Source organism: Budorcas taxicolor, chromosome 9 (genome assembly GCF_023091745.1).
Source record: "Budorcas taxicolor isolate Tak-1 chromosome 9, Takin1.1, whole genome shotgun sequence".
In the NCBI taxonomy this organism is placed as follows: Eukaryota; Metazoa; Chordata; class Mammalia; order Artiodactyla; family Bovidae; genus Budorcas; species Budorcas taxicolor.
The window spans coordinates 75,776,208-75,790,521 of record NC_068918.1 but is presented as its reverse complement, the minus strand read 5'-3'; the positions used below and the strand labels follow the sequence as shown (position 1 = coordinate 75,790,521).

The 14,314-nt window shown below is 36.2% G+C and overlaps 1 protein-coding gene across 1 annotated transcript in view; it reads right to left on the bottom strand.

Annotated features, from left to right (window-relative positions):
* Window positions 1–14,314, bottom strand: part of STXBP5 (syntaxin binding protein 5) — a 164,775-nt gene that overhangs the window by 82,609 nt on the left and 67,852 nt on the right. The window contains exon 9 of the mRNA XM_052645571.1: window positions 4,528–4,606. Coding sequence (XP_052501531.1) covers window positions 4,528–4,606 — 79 coding nt within the window. The remainder of the gene's footprint in view (window positions 1–4,527; window positions 4,607–14,314) is intronic.

Here is a 14,314-nt window from a genome sequence, read left to right as displayed (position 1 = left end):
CTGAAAAGCAGTGACATCTATGCGGAGTTACAGAGGATGTGAGGGAATCTTTCAGCCTCAAATTATTTCCAGGTAAAGAGAAGATGATGTGGTAGATCCTGAGCAGGGGAGGACAGCCCTTCTAACAAAATCTGGTGATTTTCCAACATAAACTGACAGAACATATTCTGTGGGCACCTGCCCAAGACACTCGCCAGGAACAGGAAAGGCTGAGTGCTGCCCAGCTTGCTTAAATGAGGTAAGCCTTCTCTCCGTGCAGCAGTTCTCAATGTTGGGTACATACTGGAATTCTGGGGAGCTATCACAAGAAAACAAGTCATGGAGTTAAGGAAAGAGCTCATTTAATTTACTGAAAATTTTATCCCAGGTGGAAAAAGACACTGGAAAGCTGGAGAGAACTGTTACCAGATGGCTACCCTATTGATTTATCTTGTATTAACAGCACTTACAAATGCATACTGGTGGCACCTGTAATGCATGACACCTGAGCTTGATCCTTGGGTTGAGAAGATTCCCCAGAGAAGGAAACGGCAACCACTCCAGTATTCATTCCTGGGAAATCCCATGGACAGAAGAGATTAAAGAGGTACAGTCTATGGGGTTGCAAAGAGTTAGACATGACTTAGCAACTAAACCACCACCATGAATGCATATAAAAGAGTCAGACTGCTTTATGTTTCTGATCCTAAGAAAGGAGAATTATCCCTGCCATCCTGAAGAAATCAAAAACTTACAAATACTCCCGATATATAGGAATGAACATGAAGACAGGTAGAACACACAAAGAGAAAAAGCTTCCCAGGATGTCTGCCTCTGTTGCCAAACCACAGCTGTTAATATGATTAGACAATTCAGAGAACAAGCAGCACTGTTAGTTTAAATGTTTAGACAATTCATTTTACTTTGTATTACAAGCACAGGGTTTGTTTTTTGTTTTTTCCTGGTTCCCCCACCCCACCCTCTTTTGCTGTCATGTTATCTATTCACATACTTTTGCCACAAGACAAATACAGCAAAAAAAAAGGCAACCTGTGGTAGGAGGTTTCCCATAAAAATAAGGGCAACCCCTCATAGAAAATTTATGATGTGCCAGGCACTGTGTGTAATGTTTTGAAAACATGATCATCTCACTCAATTCATTACAACAAACCTTTGACCTATTATCTATGTCCTAAATGAGGAAACCAGCACAAAGAAGTCAAAGAACTCAGTGCCAAATGTCACACAGTGAGCGATGTCAGAGTTAATTAAACAGATGCTATTCCTCTTGGAGGTCACTCAACCTTTTGTCTGAGCACAATACATGTTCTGGGTCCCAGAAGAAGGCTAAAGAGGATCAAGGAGAAATAACAGCAATCTTAAGATTCTTCATCCTACTCTGAGAAAATGCAAAGAAATAGAGGAAAACAATTGAATGGGAAAGACTAGAGATTTCTTCAAGAAAAGCAGAGATATCAAAGGAACATTTCATGCAAAGATAGGCACAATAAAGGACAGAAATGGTATGGACCTAACATAAGAAGAAGACATTTAGAAGAGGTGGCAAGAATACATAGGCAAACTATACAAAAAAGATCTTCATGACTGGGATAACCACAATGGCGTGATCACTCACCTAGAATCCTGGAATGTGAAGTCAAGTGGGCCTGAGGAAGCATCACTATGAACAAAGCTAGTGGAGGTGATGGAACTCCAGCTGAGCTATTTCAAATTCTAAAAGATAATGCTGTGAAAGTGCCACACTCAATATGCCAGTAAATTTGGAAAACTCAGCAGTGATCACAGGACTGGAAAAGGTCAGTTTTCATTTCAATCCCAAAGAAAGGCTATGTCAAAGAATGCTCAAACTACGACACAAATGCACTCATCTCACACACTAGGAAAGTAATGCTCAAAATTTTCTAGGCCAGGCCTCTACAGTACATTAACCATGAACTTCCAGATGTTCAAGCTGGATTTAGAAAAGTCAGAGGAACCAGAGATCAAATTGCCAACATCCATTGGATCATCGAAAAAGCAACTGTTCCAGAAAAACATCTACTTCTGCTTTATTGACTACACCAAAGCCTTTGACTGTGTGGATTACAACAAACTGTGGAACATTCTTCAGGAGATGGGAATACCAGACCACCTGACCTAGAAATCTGTATGCAGGTCAAGAAGCTACAGTTAGAACTGGACATGGAAGAACAAACTTGTTTCAAATTGGGAAAGGAGCACGTCAAGGCTATATATTTTCACCCTGCTTATTTAACTTATATGCAGAGTACATCATGAGAAATGCCAGGATGGATAAAGCACAAGCTGGAATCAAGATTGCCAGGAGAAATATCAATAACCTCAGATACGCAGATGACACCACCCTTAAGGCAGAAAGCGAAGAAGAACTAAAGAGACTCTCGACGAAAGTGAAAGAGGAGAGTGAAAAAGCTGGCTTAAAACTCAGTCTTCAGAAAACTAAGATCATGGCAACCAGTTCGATCACTTCATGGGAAATAGATGGGGAAACAATGGAGACAGTGAGAGACTTTACTTTTTTGGGCTCCAAAATCACCACAGATGGTGACTGCAGCCATGAAATTAAAAGACACTTGCTCCTTGGAAGGAAAGCTATGACCAACCTACACAGCATTTTAAAAAGCAGAGACATTTTGTCGACAAAGGTCCATCTAGTCAAAGCTATGGTTTTTCCAGTAGTCATGTATGGATGTGAGAGTTGGACTATAAAGAAAGGTGAGCACTGAAGAATTGATGCTTTTGAACTGTGGTGTTGGAGAAGATGCTTGAGAGTCCCTTGGACTGCAAGGAGATACAACCAGTCCATCCTAAAGGAGATCAGTCCTGAATATTCACTGGAAAGACTAATGTTGAAGCTGAAATTCCAATACTTTGGCCACCTGATGCGAAGAACTGACTCATTTGAAAAGTCCTTGATGCTGGGAAAGATTGAAGGAGAGAGGAGAGGGGATGACAGAGGATGAGACGGTTGGATGGCATCAACGACTAGATGAATATGAGTTTGAGTGAACTCTGGGAGTTGGTGATGGACAGGGAAGCCTCACGTGCTGCAGTCCATGGGGTTGCTAAGAGTCGGACAAGACTGAGTGACTGAACAGAACTCTTGATAAAAAAGGTTGACTAGAATTAGACTGAGAAAAGAACAGATTAAAAAGAAAAGCAAGCCAGTTATAATAACCAGTGGTTCTAAACTGGCATATGAAAAAAATGTCCCAGTGGTTCTAAACTTAAGTGTGCATCCTGCTGTCTAGTGAGAACCAACTGCTGGGCTCCACCCACAGCACTGCGGGGCTCCACCCACACCACCTGCCGGGCTCCACCCACACCACCTGCCGGTTTCCACCCACACCAACTGCGGGGCTCCACCCACACTAACTGTGGAGCTCCACCCACACAACACAGACTTTGTGTTTCAGAGGTCTGGGGTAAATTGTGATAATGTACATTTCTAATGAGTTCTCCTCCAAGACTGGAGAAGGCAATGGCAACCCACTCCAGTGTTCTAGCCTGGAGAATCTTAGGGACGGTAGGCTGCCATCTATGGGGTCACACAGAGTCAGACACGACCGAAGCAACTCAGCATCCAAGACTGCAGCCCCCTGTTGCTCCAGGGGTCAGTTTGAGAACCACTGCACTATATACACTACCTAAATTCACTCTCTTACACAGTTCTAGTAAATAAAACCATACACTTTTCCTAGAAAACTTGAACATAAAGAGTCTCCTTTAGAGGTTAGAATTTTCAAAGAAATGTTTATTTGTTTTCATTATTATATTTTAAAATATAACATTTGGCAGGTTTGATCCCTGAGTTGGGAAGATCTCCAGGAGGACGATTCCCTGGCAGTATCCTGTAAAAGTGGCAGTATCCCACTCCAGTATCCTGGAAGATTACATGGACAGAGGAGTCTGTGGGCCTACAGTCCATGGGGTCACAAAGAGTCAGACAGACTGAGCATGCACATACACAGATATACAAAAAACTATGTGTAAGATATGTAAGCTGTAAAAACCATATAAATCTTATCCCTGAGTCACAGTGTCAATTTATTCAAATACAACTGACACTCTTCCTTTAATATTAAGCTGTACTTATTACTGAAATTGCCAAATATTCTTAAAATAATATTTAATTTGTGAAGAATACATATAATTTTCATAATTAACACATATTGCATTAACAGGTTAAATTTTAAGTTTTTTTCTTCATTGCTTATTCCACAATTTTCCCTAGTGGATAAACGGTTATTGAAGACTAACAGAACATATGAAGTTTGACAAGAAAAGTAATTCAAGCTTTCCAAGATATATTGTAAAACTACTAAAGACAGAGAATACATGAAATATTTTACCCTGAAATTGCCAACTTTAGTTATTTTGTTAAATAAAGCAAGAATAAAATTTAAAAACTCGCTGGACCATTGTAAAAGCTTTTAAAAGTAATGACAGTCTTCAGTGCTATTTCAGTAATTGTATACAATGAATATTGTCAATGAAATAAAATCTTACCCAGATCTAGTCGTTTTGAATTCCACCTTGAGGATAGGTTTGCATGGTTCTGGCTTCTTCCCATCCTTTAACTGTTTTCCTAAAATACAGTTTTCTGCATTAAATTCTAAAATTCTAAGTTACTCTAAATTCTTATACATTGACAGTTTATAAAATGAAATATAATGAAATCCATCATGAAATATTTTAAAGTGATTTTGAAAGAAGTATTTAATACAAAACAAGATATTTTAAATGATCAATTTAGTGTTTGAAATCCAGTGCTCAAAAGTAAATAAAATGAATAACTTGTCAACAATATTTGTGACAAAATTCTAGTAAGAGAAATTCAGTGTTTGCAATGTTTTAAAGATATGGAAAATAGGATTTCAATTTGCTAAATGAATTCAAGTTTTAATATAGCTTATTTGAGGAAAATAGGTCTAAATCATATTTTAACCCAAAGTGACAGGCTGCACAATTAATCCCTCTGCTAATAAAGTCAATTATATTTACTCTCTTAAAGTAAAATCCATCCATTGTATTGTCCAAGAGACTGCTAAAATAAACCAATCTCTGTAAAATGTGTCAAACTCATACTGTTAAAGAATTTTGATTATTTTTAAAAAGGTTGATTTCTATTATCAAGTTTTAAATGTTCACTGTATTAATAATTCACAAAAAGTTAAAAGAAAATAAGACATACAAATTCCTGTTTCTTAGAGATTAATCAGTGTCACCATTATGTTATTAGTGAAGGTCCCAAACACACACTGCTAACCCAAAACTTTCTTATCCTCTTTCCCAGCTTTTTCCTCCCAGGAAGTAGCTCATTCTAACGTATTTTTAATTTTCTTTTGTTTGCTGTTTGCCTCACCAACAAGAATGTAAACTCCACGAAAGTAAAGATTTTTAAGTGTGTATGTGTTTTTTGTTTATGTATCCATGGTGACACTGTTTGGCATAGAGTGGACACTCAATAACAATTTAATAAGTGAATAAATTAATGATTTTTCTTTAGGATTAATTCCGAGAAAAAAAGATATTTAGGTAGAACTGTATTCCAGAAAGGGTAAAGAAAGTATGTGAGTACTTTGTCCCACCTTTCCTGAACAATGCTATTATTTTTTTCTGATTTGCTAATTGTATTGTTTAATCTCTGTGAAAATTCTTTGGCTTTCTAGTCATCTGTATTTCCTCTTTAAAAATAGCTTATATCTTTTACCCATGGTTATACGTTATCTTCTTTATATTTAAAAATAAATTTAACATTCAAAATTCATTAACACTGTGCCCATATGTTGCAACTACTTTTCCTAGTGTCACTTGTGAATTCCAAAAAAATTGCACAGAAGTGTACATTTAAATAATCGAGTCTATCAGTCCTAATCATGCTTCCAGTTAAGAAAACTTAAAATCCTAAAATGGCACTCTTCCAAAACTACATTATAAATTTAATGGAATTAAGAATTCCAACAGCTTTACTTGAATTTTGACAAAATGACCTTAAAGTTCACACGGTGGACTCAATGCTTATGAACTGCTAAAGAAACTAAAAAGGAGATGATTTCCGGAGTGATCAAGTGAGACCTCTGTGAACTCACTCACTTAGTAAAATTGAAATACTAGCAAAATAACTAAGGGTAATCACTTCAGAACTCTGCCAACTAACTGAAGCCACAAAATGAGCACAACACAGTCTACTCAATGGAAATGACCGAACCTTGTTAAGACCTGGGGTGGGGGGCAGGCCCAAGATGTTTTGATGAAGGGCTATTTCCATCCCCTATGCTCCTTAGCTCTGTGGCATGGTGCTATTAAAAAGGCAATAGCATCAGCCAAGAGATAGGACTGAAGTTTATTTGCAGTTCCATTAAAACCAGTTTCCCTAGAGCCCAATCAGTATATTATCCCCAATTGCAGCTTCCTGAAAAACTCTAATCCCAAGATGTTGTGGCAATTTCATTTGACACAACAGACATCCGCTCAGGGAGACCAAAAGCCCTATCTCCAGGCATCACAGAAATAACAGTAATCTGCTGGCAATATGGTGCCTGCCTAAGGCTGTGGTTTTAGTTGAGGCAAATAAGAGGCTAGGCAGGAATTAAAAAAAAAATCCTTAAGAACTAGACATACTCCAGGCTGTACTTAAGGCAGTATGCATGCCCAGGAAAGACCTGGGAAAGGAAAAGGCCCCTGTCATTCATCTCTGGCCAACTCTGAGACCCTGAGCAAATTTGAAGTTAAAAAAAAAAAAAGTAAGAAAAGTAAAATGAACTGTACTACCACTGCAGAAAGTAAAATAAGCTATAGTACCACTGCTGGCAAGAACAATGGAACGGAGATAAACTGGCTGGTAAAAATGCAAACGGTACAGTTTCTTTGAAAAGCAGGCTGAGAGCATTTATGAAAAATAGAAATATATAAAACTAGTCCATTTTCAGGAGCAGCAATTCTATTCTTAAGCATTTATTCCATAGGAATAACAGGATCAATTCCTACTGAATATGTACAAGAAAGGTAAAGGCAGCATAATTTGTAGTGATCTGAAATTGAAAATACAGTTTCAAATTTGAAGCTTTATTTGAAAGTTTCAAATTTATCACTACAGCCTAATTTGTAGTGATCCATCAGTTAGGCATGGCTGAATAAATTATGAAGAATTGTGAGACAAACAACTGGTTGATACACAAGCATTAAAATAAAGGAATTAAGAGCTATGCCAGATGAAAGCAGGGATTTTCCTCAAGTACAGAGGATTAAGAAAAGATGCAAGAAAGAATAATATAATTCTATTTTTATGTAAAACAATGACCAAAAAAATCTCATATGCTCTTATATATGCCTATAAATATGTATGATTTTAGAAATACATGTATTTTGGAAGAACATCTGCAAGATTTTTGACATAGCTTATCAGGTGAGGCAGGAAAGGGGAAGGGGCTGCTGATGTAGAGGAAGGTTTATGGAGAAGAGGCTGGTATTATATGATCCTGTTTATCTACAATGACATATGTATGTATGTTTATGTGTATAAAAAACTGTCTTTTTTTTGTCACTACTGTGGTTTCATGGTTAGGAAGTTCTTCCCACACAAATATCATTACAACTTTGGGAAGCATTTTCTTGTAAATGCTTTATAGTTTCATTTATTACATTAATTTTCTGAAGTATACTTTGGTATAGGTAAGGTTTTTTTTCTCTAATAGTTTCAGCACTATTTGTGTAGTTCTATTGACCTATAATTGCCAGACAATAAAGACCAAGTGTTTAAAGTGTATAATGTAATGAGCTGTGATACAGTTATGCGTCTGCCAGCACTGGTGTCCCAGGTGGCTCAGTGGTAAAGAAACCATCTGCAATGCAGGAGATATGGGTTCAATCCCTGGGTCGGGAAGATGGACGCATCCCAACCCATTCCAGCATTCTTACCTGAGAAATGGCATGGACAGAGAAACCTGGAGGGCTATAGTCCATGGGGATTACAGAAGAGTCAGGCACAACTTAGCAACTAAACAACAAAAACAACTGCCAGCATTCTCACTGAACCACCAGAGCCTTCCCCACTAATGTGAAATTCACCTTTATTACATTACATTTTCATAAATACACACCGGTCAACTGGTATTCGAGCATATACTCCTGCCTTAAGATCCTAGAGAAACATCTCTTCACCTCTTTATGCAGAAAATAATATTGCAATGGAACCCTGAGCCTCTTGCATCCTAATTTATTAGAACCAACAAGTGACTAGTGAGAGAGTTAAGCAGAGAACATCAGATCAAGAGGCTGGAAAGGACTGCCAGGGCAGGAGACTGGATTTTTGAGGTGGGAGAGAGAATGAGGAAATAAAAAAAGGTGTGGGAAAAAGGAGTCTTAAATCTGAAAACTAGTCTCTCATGCTGTACAAGAAACAAACTAAGAATTTCAACCTCTATTTCAATCTGTTTAGAGATATATGACCTTTCAGTGAAGAATTTAAAAGTCTGTTCTGAAGAAGACTACCATCAGACCTTCAGCCTTCCTCTACCACTCAAAGTTCTAATAGGAGTGGCAGATTGATATAATGTGAGATTATAGGTAAAATTTTTTACATTTATTTTAAAAAATTACTTTGTATGCATTTTATTTTATGAAGCAAAACAATTATTCAGGTATCACTCAATTTAATCTATTTTAATATTCACCACCAATCTTTCAGTGGCTGGAACAGTCTTGAAAAAGGGCAGGCGTTGGGTGGAATAATTAGTGAGCCTTCTTAAGTTTCAGCTTATATATTTTGCATAAAACCTAGCCAGGTACAAAATTCTTGACTTTTGTCTTGCTCAATATAGACTTTTGTTACTGCTTTATTGTGTCCAATATTTATACTTACAATAAAATGTAAAGCCAGTCTGATTTTTAATTCTTTATATACTTTCTGTCCACCCCCTGCATGGATGTTAACAGTAGTTTCATTATCTTTGTAAAGTAAAAATGCTGCTGTTTTTATAGTGATCTTTCTTCATTAATCTTGCTTGGAAATTAGTGAGTCCTTTTGATTTGCATACTCTGATCCTTTTTTTTAACTCAGATTTTTAAAATTATGTCACTGTTTGTTGCTCACGTCCTAGATTATTCATCTACAATCCTGATGCTGGGAAAGATTGAAGGCAGGAGAAGGGGAGGACAGAGGATGAGATGGTTGGATAGCATCACCCAATTGATGGACATGAGTTTGAGCAAGCTCCAGGAGCTGGTGAGGGACAGGGAAGCCTGGTGTGCTGCAGTCCATGGGACTGCAAAGAGTCGGACACTACTGAACGACTGAACTGATAATCCTAGACTAACCATTTTCTAAGTCAAATCAAGTAATAAGGCACTAGCTAAGATTTTACAAAGCTCATGTAACTAAAGGACATTTAGAGGATCACTGGATTTCACCACTAACTGTCATCTGACTTCTTAACTGCTAAGTCACCTCAGTAGAAAAACTTGTATTTACTCTTTCAACTACCTGTGAGCGACTTTGATAAATCACTGAAAAGATCTGGTTAAATATAAAACTTGGCTTAATAAATCATACAAACCTCCATGTAACATGTGATTTCTTCATGTCTCTTATGTCTTCCCTATTTCTCACATCCCCAAAACTACTCAGACACAATCAAAGTCCTGTTGATTCTAACTCCAGAATTTTATTCCTTTATGTCCACTTTTTTCCATTTATAGTCATATTTGAAGTCCTTCTTATTTATTGTTGACATTAGCATCCTAATTGGCTTCTCTTTTCTACTCCTGGCTCATCTGATGCACTACCAAATGTATTTCCAAATGTAAATTTTATGTTTCTCACTGTGAAATCATTTCCTAGGTCTCCCTTCACGAAGTCCAAACTCTTTAGCATACTATGATGTATATTTTCGCCTCTGTATCAGTTATTAGTTTCTGGCTACTCGCTCAAAGGAATTTTAAATGCTGGTCATATTAAACTAGCGGTTTTCCAAAAATACCCTGCTTTTGATTATGTCTTTGTACCTTCTGACTAAAATAACCTTGTTCTGTTCTTTAACTCCCCACTGATCCTTTAAGACCAAGTTCATCCAGCCTGAATTTGTGAAATCTTCCTATAGCCTTCACCTAAAACATACTCATCACTTTTGTTTCTACATCATACTATGCAGGCCTTTATCAGCACTCATCATATGTGTTTAGTTTATATATCATTTTCACTCACTGGACTATGAGTTTTCCAAGAGCAATATATTTCTAGTATTTAATCTCTGGTACTGAGGAGGTGCTCAATAAATGTCTATTGAAAGAATAAATGAATGAATGAATGAGATGTATTAACAAATAAGTGAGGATCGCTGTCAAAAAACAAGTGCTTCCCTAGTTTCTAATTAGGGAAGTAGAATGCCACTTAGAATGTAGAACACATTTGTTGCTACACAGCAGCTGTGGGCTCACTCAAGAGTGGGCTGCATAGTATGACAGCCACCACTCACACATGGCTATTGACCCCTTGAAATGTAGCTACTCCACATTAAGACGTGCTGTAATATACACTAGATTTCAAAGAGTACAGAGAAAGAATGCAAAACACTTCAATTCTGTATGCTGATTACATGTTAAAGTAGTAGTATTTTGCATATTTCGGGTAAATAATATTTGTTACTAAAATTAATTTTACGTTTTTTACTGTTATTAATATGGTTACTAGTAAATTTAAAATTACACATGCAGATCTCATATTTCTATTGAACAATGATGCTCTAGAAAATAAGATGATTAAATCGGAGAATCACACTGTTAATAACATTAGTCTGAAATGGGGAAGGTGTTCTTTCCTTGATGAGTGTGGAGAGAGCTGATTTATAGCTGGACAGATGACCAGTGGGATATCTAGTTTTTGGATCATGGCCAAGAGCAGTGGGATTTATGATGTGTTTCTTCAAGATCCGAAACTCCCCAAACTCCCCTTGGTGACTCTTGGTATAGTAGTTTTGGATGGCTGGCAACTGGCCTAACTGGCAATACTGGCTTGTTCATTTAAAGGATCACTCTGAGAGTTTCTCAGAAGCCGGAGTTTGGGGACTGGAGCTGGTGACTCAGCACAGTCCTTGTGAGCAAAAGTGCAGAGTGGGAGACTCATACGGGGTATCTCTTAGAATGCTTACACACATTCTTTTTCTCTTGCTGCTTAGTATCCTTTGCCTTTAAACAAAAGCCTTATTTGAGTATATTCTGTGGAGTCTGTAAGTTCTTTCAAATAGAAAAACTAGGGAAAAAACTTTTGTAATGAACTATTAATGCATTAAAGAATTGCAGTATGGATTTACGATTCACTGAGTGTTTTAGGCTTCAAGTAAATCTTAAAAGTAGATTAATATAATTTTTAATATGTCACATCCTTAAAATATTATAAATTCACTTTTATTTATGTGAAGTATGAATATATTTTTCCCTTTAGCAGCCCTTAATAAAAGTTCTCTAATCCTGGTTCATTAATTTCTACATAATCAAAAAACTTTTACCTTAAAAATCACCTATTCAATTCTTCCATTTTACATATGATGAAACTAAGTCCAAGAAAACAGTAATTAATTCTACAAAGTATTTCACAAACAGCAAAGCTAGAATTACATACCAGATTGTCTGATTACTGGGAAAGTGTTCTCTGATAATCATTAAAACTAGATTAAAGGGAAGTATCATTTTTTATTTTAGTCAAAAAATCACCATTTGATTAATTTCAGACACCCAAATAGAAAATTTCTGAAAAAATATGACTGTCAACCATCTTGATACATATAAAATTATCCAATATTATATGAGAAAATTATCTTAAGTGAATTCAAATTATTCTCCTTTACTGGCCATTTTATCATCATTGTCTAGATAACTGTCACGACTCTCAGAATAAGAATCTACTATCTAACAACTTTGGCAATGAATGATTCCATTTGAGGGTAAACTGAATATTGAACCTATAATTCAATTATAGTTCAAGCACCAGGCCATCATTTCTCAAAGTGCTATTTTGAGGAACACTTGAGTACTGTAAGATGTTCTGTGAATAAAAAATGCTAAAGTCAAGTAAATTTTGGAAAAGCCACATAAAATATATAAACTGGCCCAAATAATTAATATACTGTTAACCCCTGAACAACAGGAGTTTGAGCTGCGTGGGTTCATTTAGGGCAAAATTTTTTCAGTAGTAAATACTAGACTGTAGATGACTACACAGTCTGTGGTTGGTTGAATGCACAGATTTGTATCTACAGATACTGGGGGCTGATTTAATATTACGTGCAGATTTTCTAATATGCAGCAATGAGGGCCGCTAACTTTCTGCTCTTTTCAAGAGTCAAATGTATATATGTATGTATGCTTATACATATTTTCCCTTTAGAAATTCATAGTGTACATTGAAAACTAAGACGTCTTTCAGTGAAGAAAATGTTCAACTTTATTTCAGCATTTCTAGAACTCCTTTGATCATAACATGCCTTTTCACCAAATAACTCATTAACATAGGAAACATTAAGTTAAGTCAAGTCACTCAGTCGTGTCCAACTCTTTGTGACCCCATGAACTGTAGCCCACCAGGCTCCTCCATGGGATTCTCTGTCCATGGGATTTTCTAGGCAAGAATACTGGAGTGGGTTGCCATTTCCTTCTCCAGGGGATCTTCCCGACCCAGGGATCGAACTCAGGCCTCCCGCATTGCAGGCAGACGCTTTAACCTCTGAGCCACCAGGGAAGCCCCTATTAGTATTATAAAATATATTTTGGGGAAAATTTATCTAAGTATCTTTTGTGCTATCCTACCAAGTAAATAAGATATCCAAATTTACATTTATTATAATCACATATGTATATAGCATGTCATGATTTTCAAATACTTTTACTTAAATTTTGCTTACTTGATCCAAGGTATAGAATGGTGTTTATCTCATGGTAGAACCAATTTGTTGAATGAGTAAAAGTACAATCAGTTCCAATCAATTACCAAGGTAATGCTTATGAATGTTTTTAAGAATAGGATACTTAATCATTACATTACATGGATTTAGATATGAAAAAACCCCATGATTTACCATAAATCCTTCCTTCCTTCTGGTAGGAAAGGAAGAGTGAGAGCCCACAACACAGATAGTAATTTTAAAAAATCCCTATTTTAATCCATCAAAGTAGATATTTAGTATACTGAAAACTACATACCACCAATATGTGTATGGTTGCCTTTTTTACTAAGATACTACAAATTCTGCAGAAATATAATTATGCTACTTCTAAAAGCCTGCTCTCAAGAATTTACATTTTTAGTATTAAAAGAGAATCAAGATTAAAATAGAAAAATCACCATTTGGCAACCATTACAGTAATAAGTAATCCTTCAAAGAAACATCAACAGATGCTAAAACCAGGGGGTATAAATTTTGATGAGGAACAGTATGTTTATAAAGTCTCAACTATTTCCTTCAAATCAAAACACTTATTGATTACAATAACAAATCAAAAAAAATTATTAACTTCAAAAGGAAAAAATAACGCTATACTGGAGAGACCTAGTAGACAGAAGCTTAATCAAGGAATCAGGGTATGAGACATCACTATGACAAATCAAACAAGCTCCACTCGAGGCTGTTAAAAGAACACAGCAATCCTTTTGGGATGGTCCTGCTGAAAATGCACAAGACAAAACCAAATGGAAGCACATTCTATAAAATAACTGACCTGCAACATTCAAAATTTATCTGTTAGGAAAGTCAAGGAAAGGCTCAAGAAGAGTTCTAGTTTGAAAGAGACTGAGGAAGTATGGTAACTAAATCTAATCTGCATATAGACCCTTTCAACAAAAGGCAAAACCTGGTGATATGGGAGAAAGTCTCTGTAAGATACTAATACTGAAATATTTCGGGGTGATTAAGCAATATGCTGACAACTTACTCTCAAGTGGTTAAAAGAACCTCTTTGAACTATACTTACAAAAAAAGATGAAAATTTAGATAAACTTAAAACTTTAAAACCAATATACATATTTCTACTAACTTCAATATTATTTATACTTCTGGATTTGAAATTAAAGGTTTCTAAACTAATCTTCAACTTTTTTGGTTTTCTGAATTCCTAGATTTCAGTGGGGATAGGAGATTCTAAAATGTATGAAATACTCAGGAATACCACAAAGATTAGGGACGTAGGCATTAAGAGAAGGAAGAACAAAAATATATTAGGGAAAACTGGAACCTATTATGAAAAGGGCTATCTTCTGGAGGCACACATAAACAGAACTGTAGCAAATTTAAAGTAAGTGCCTTTC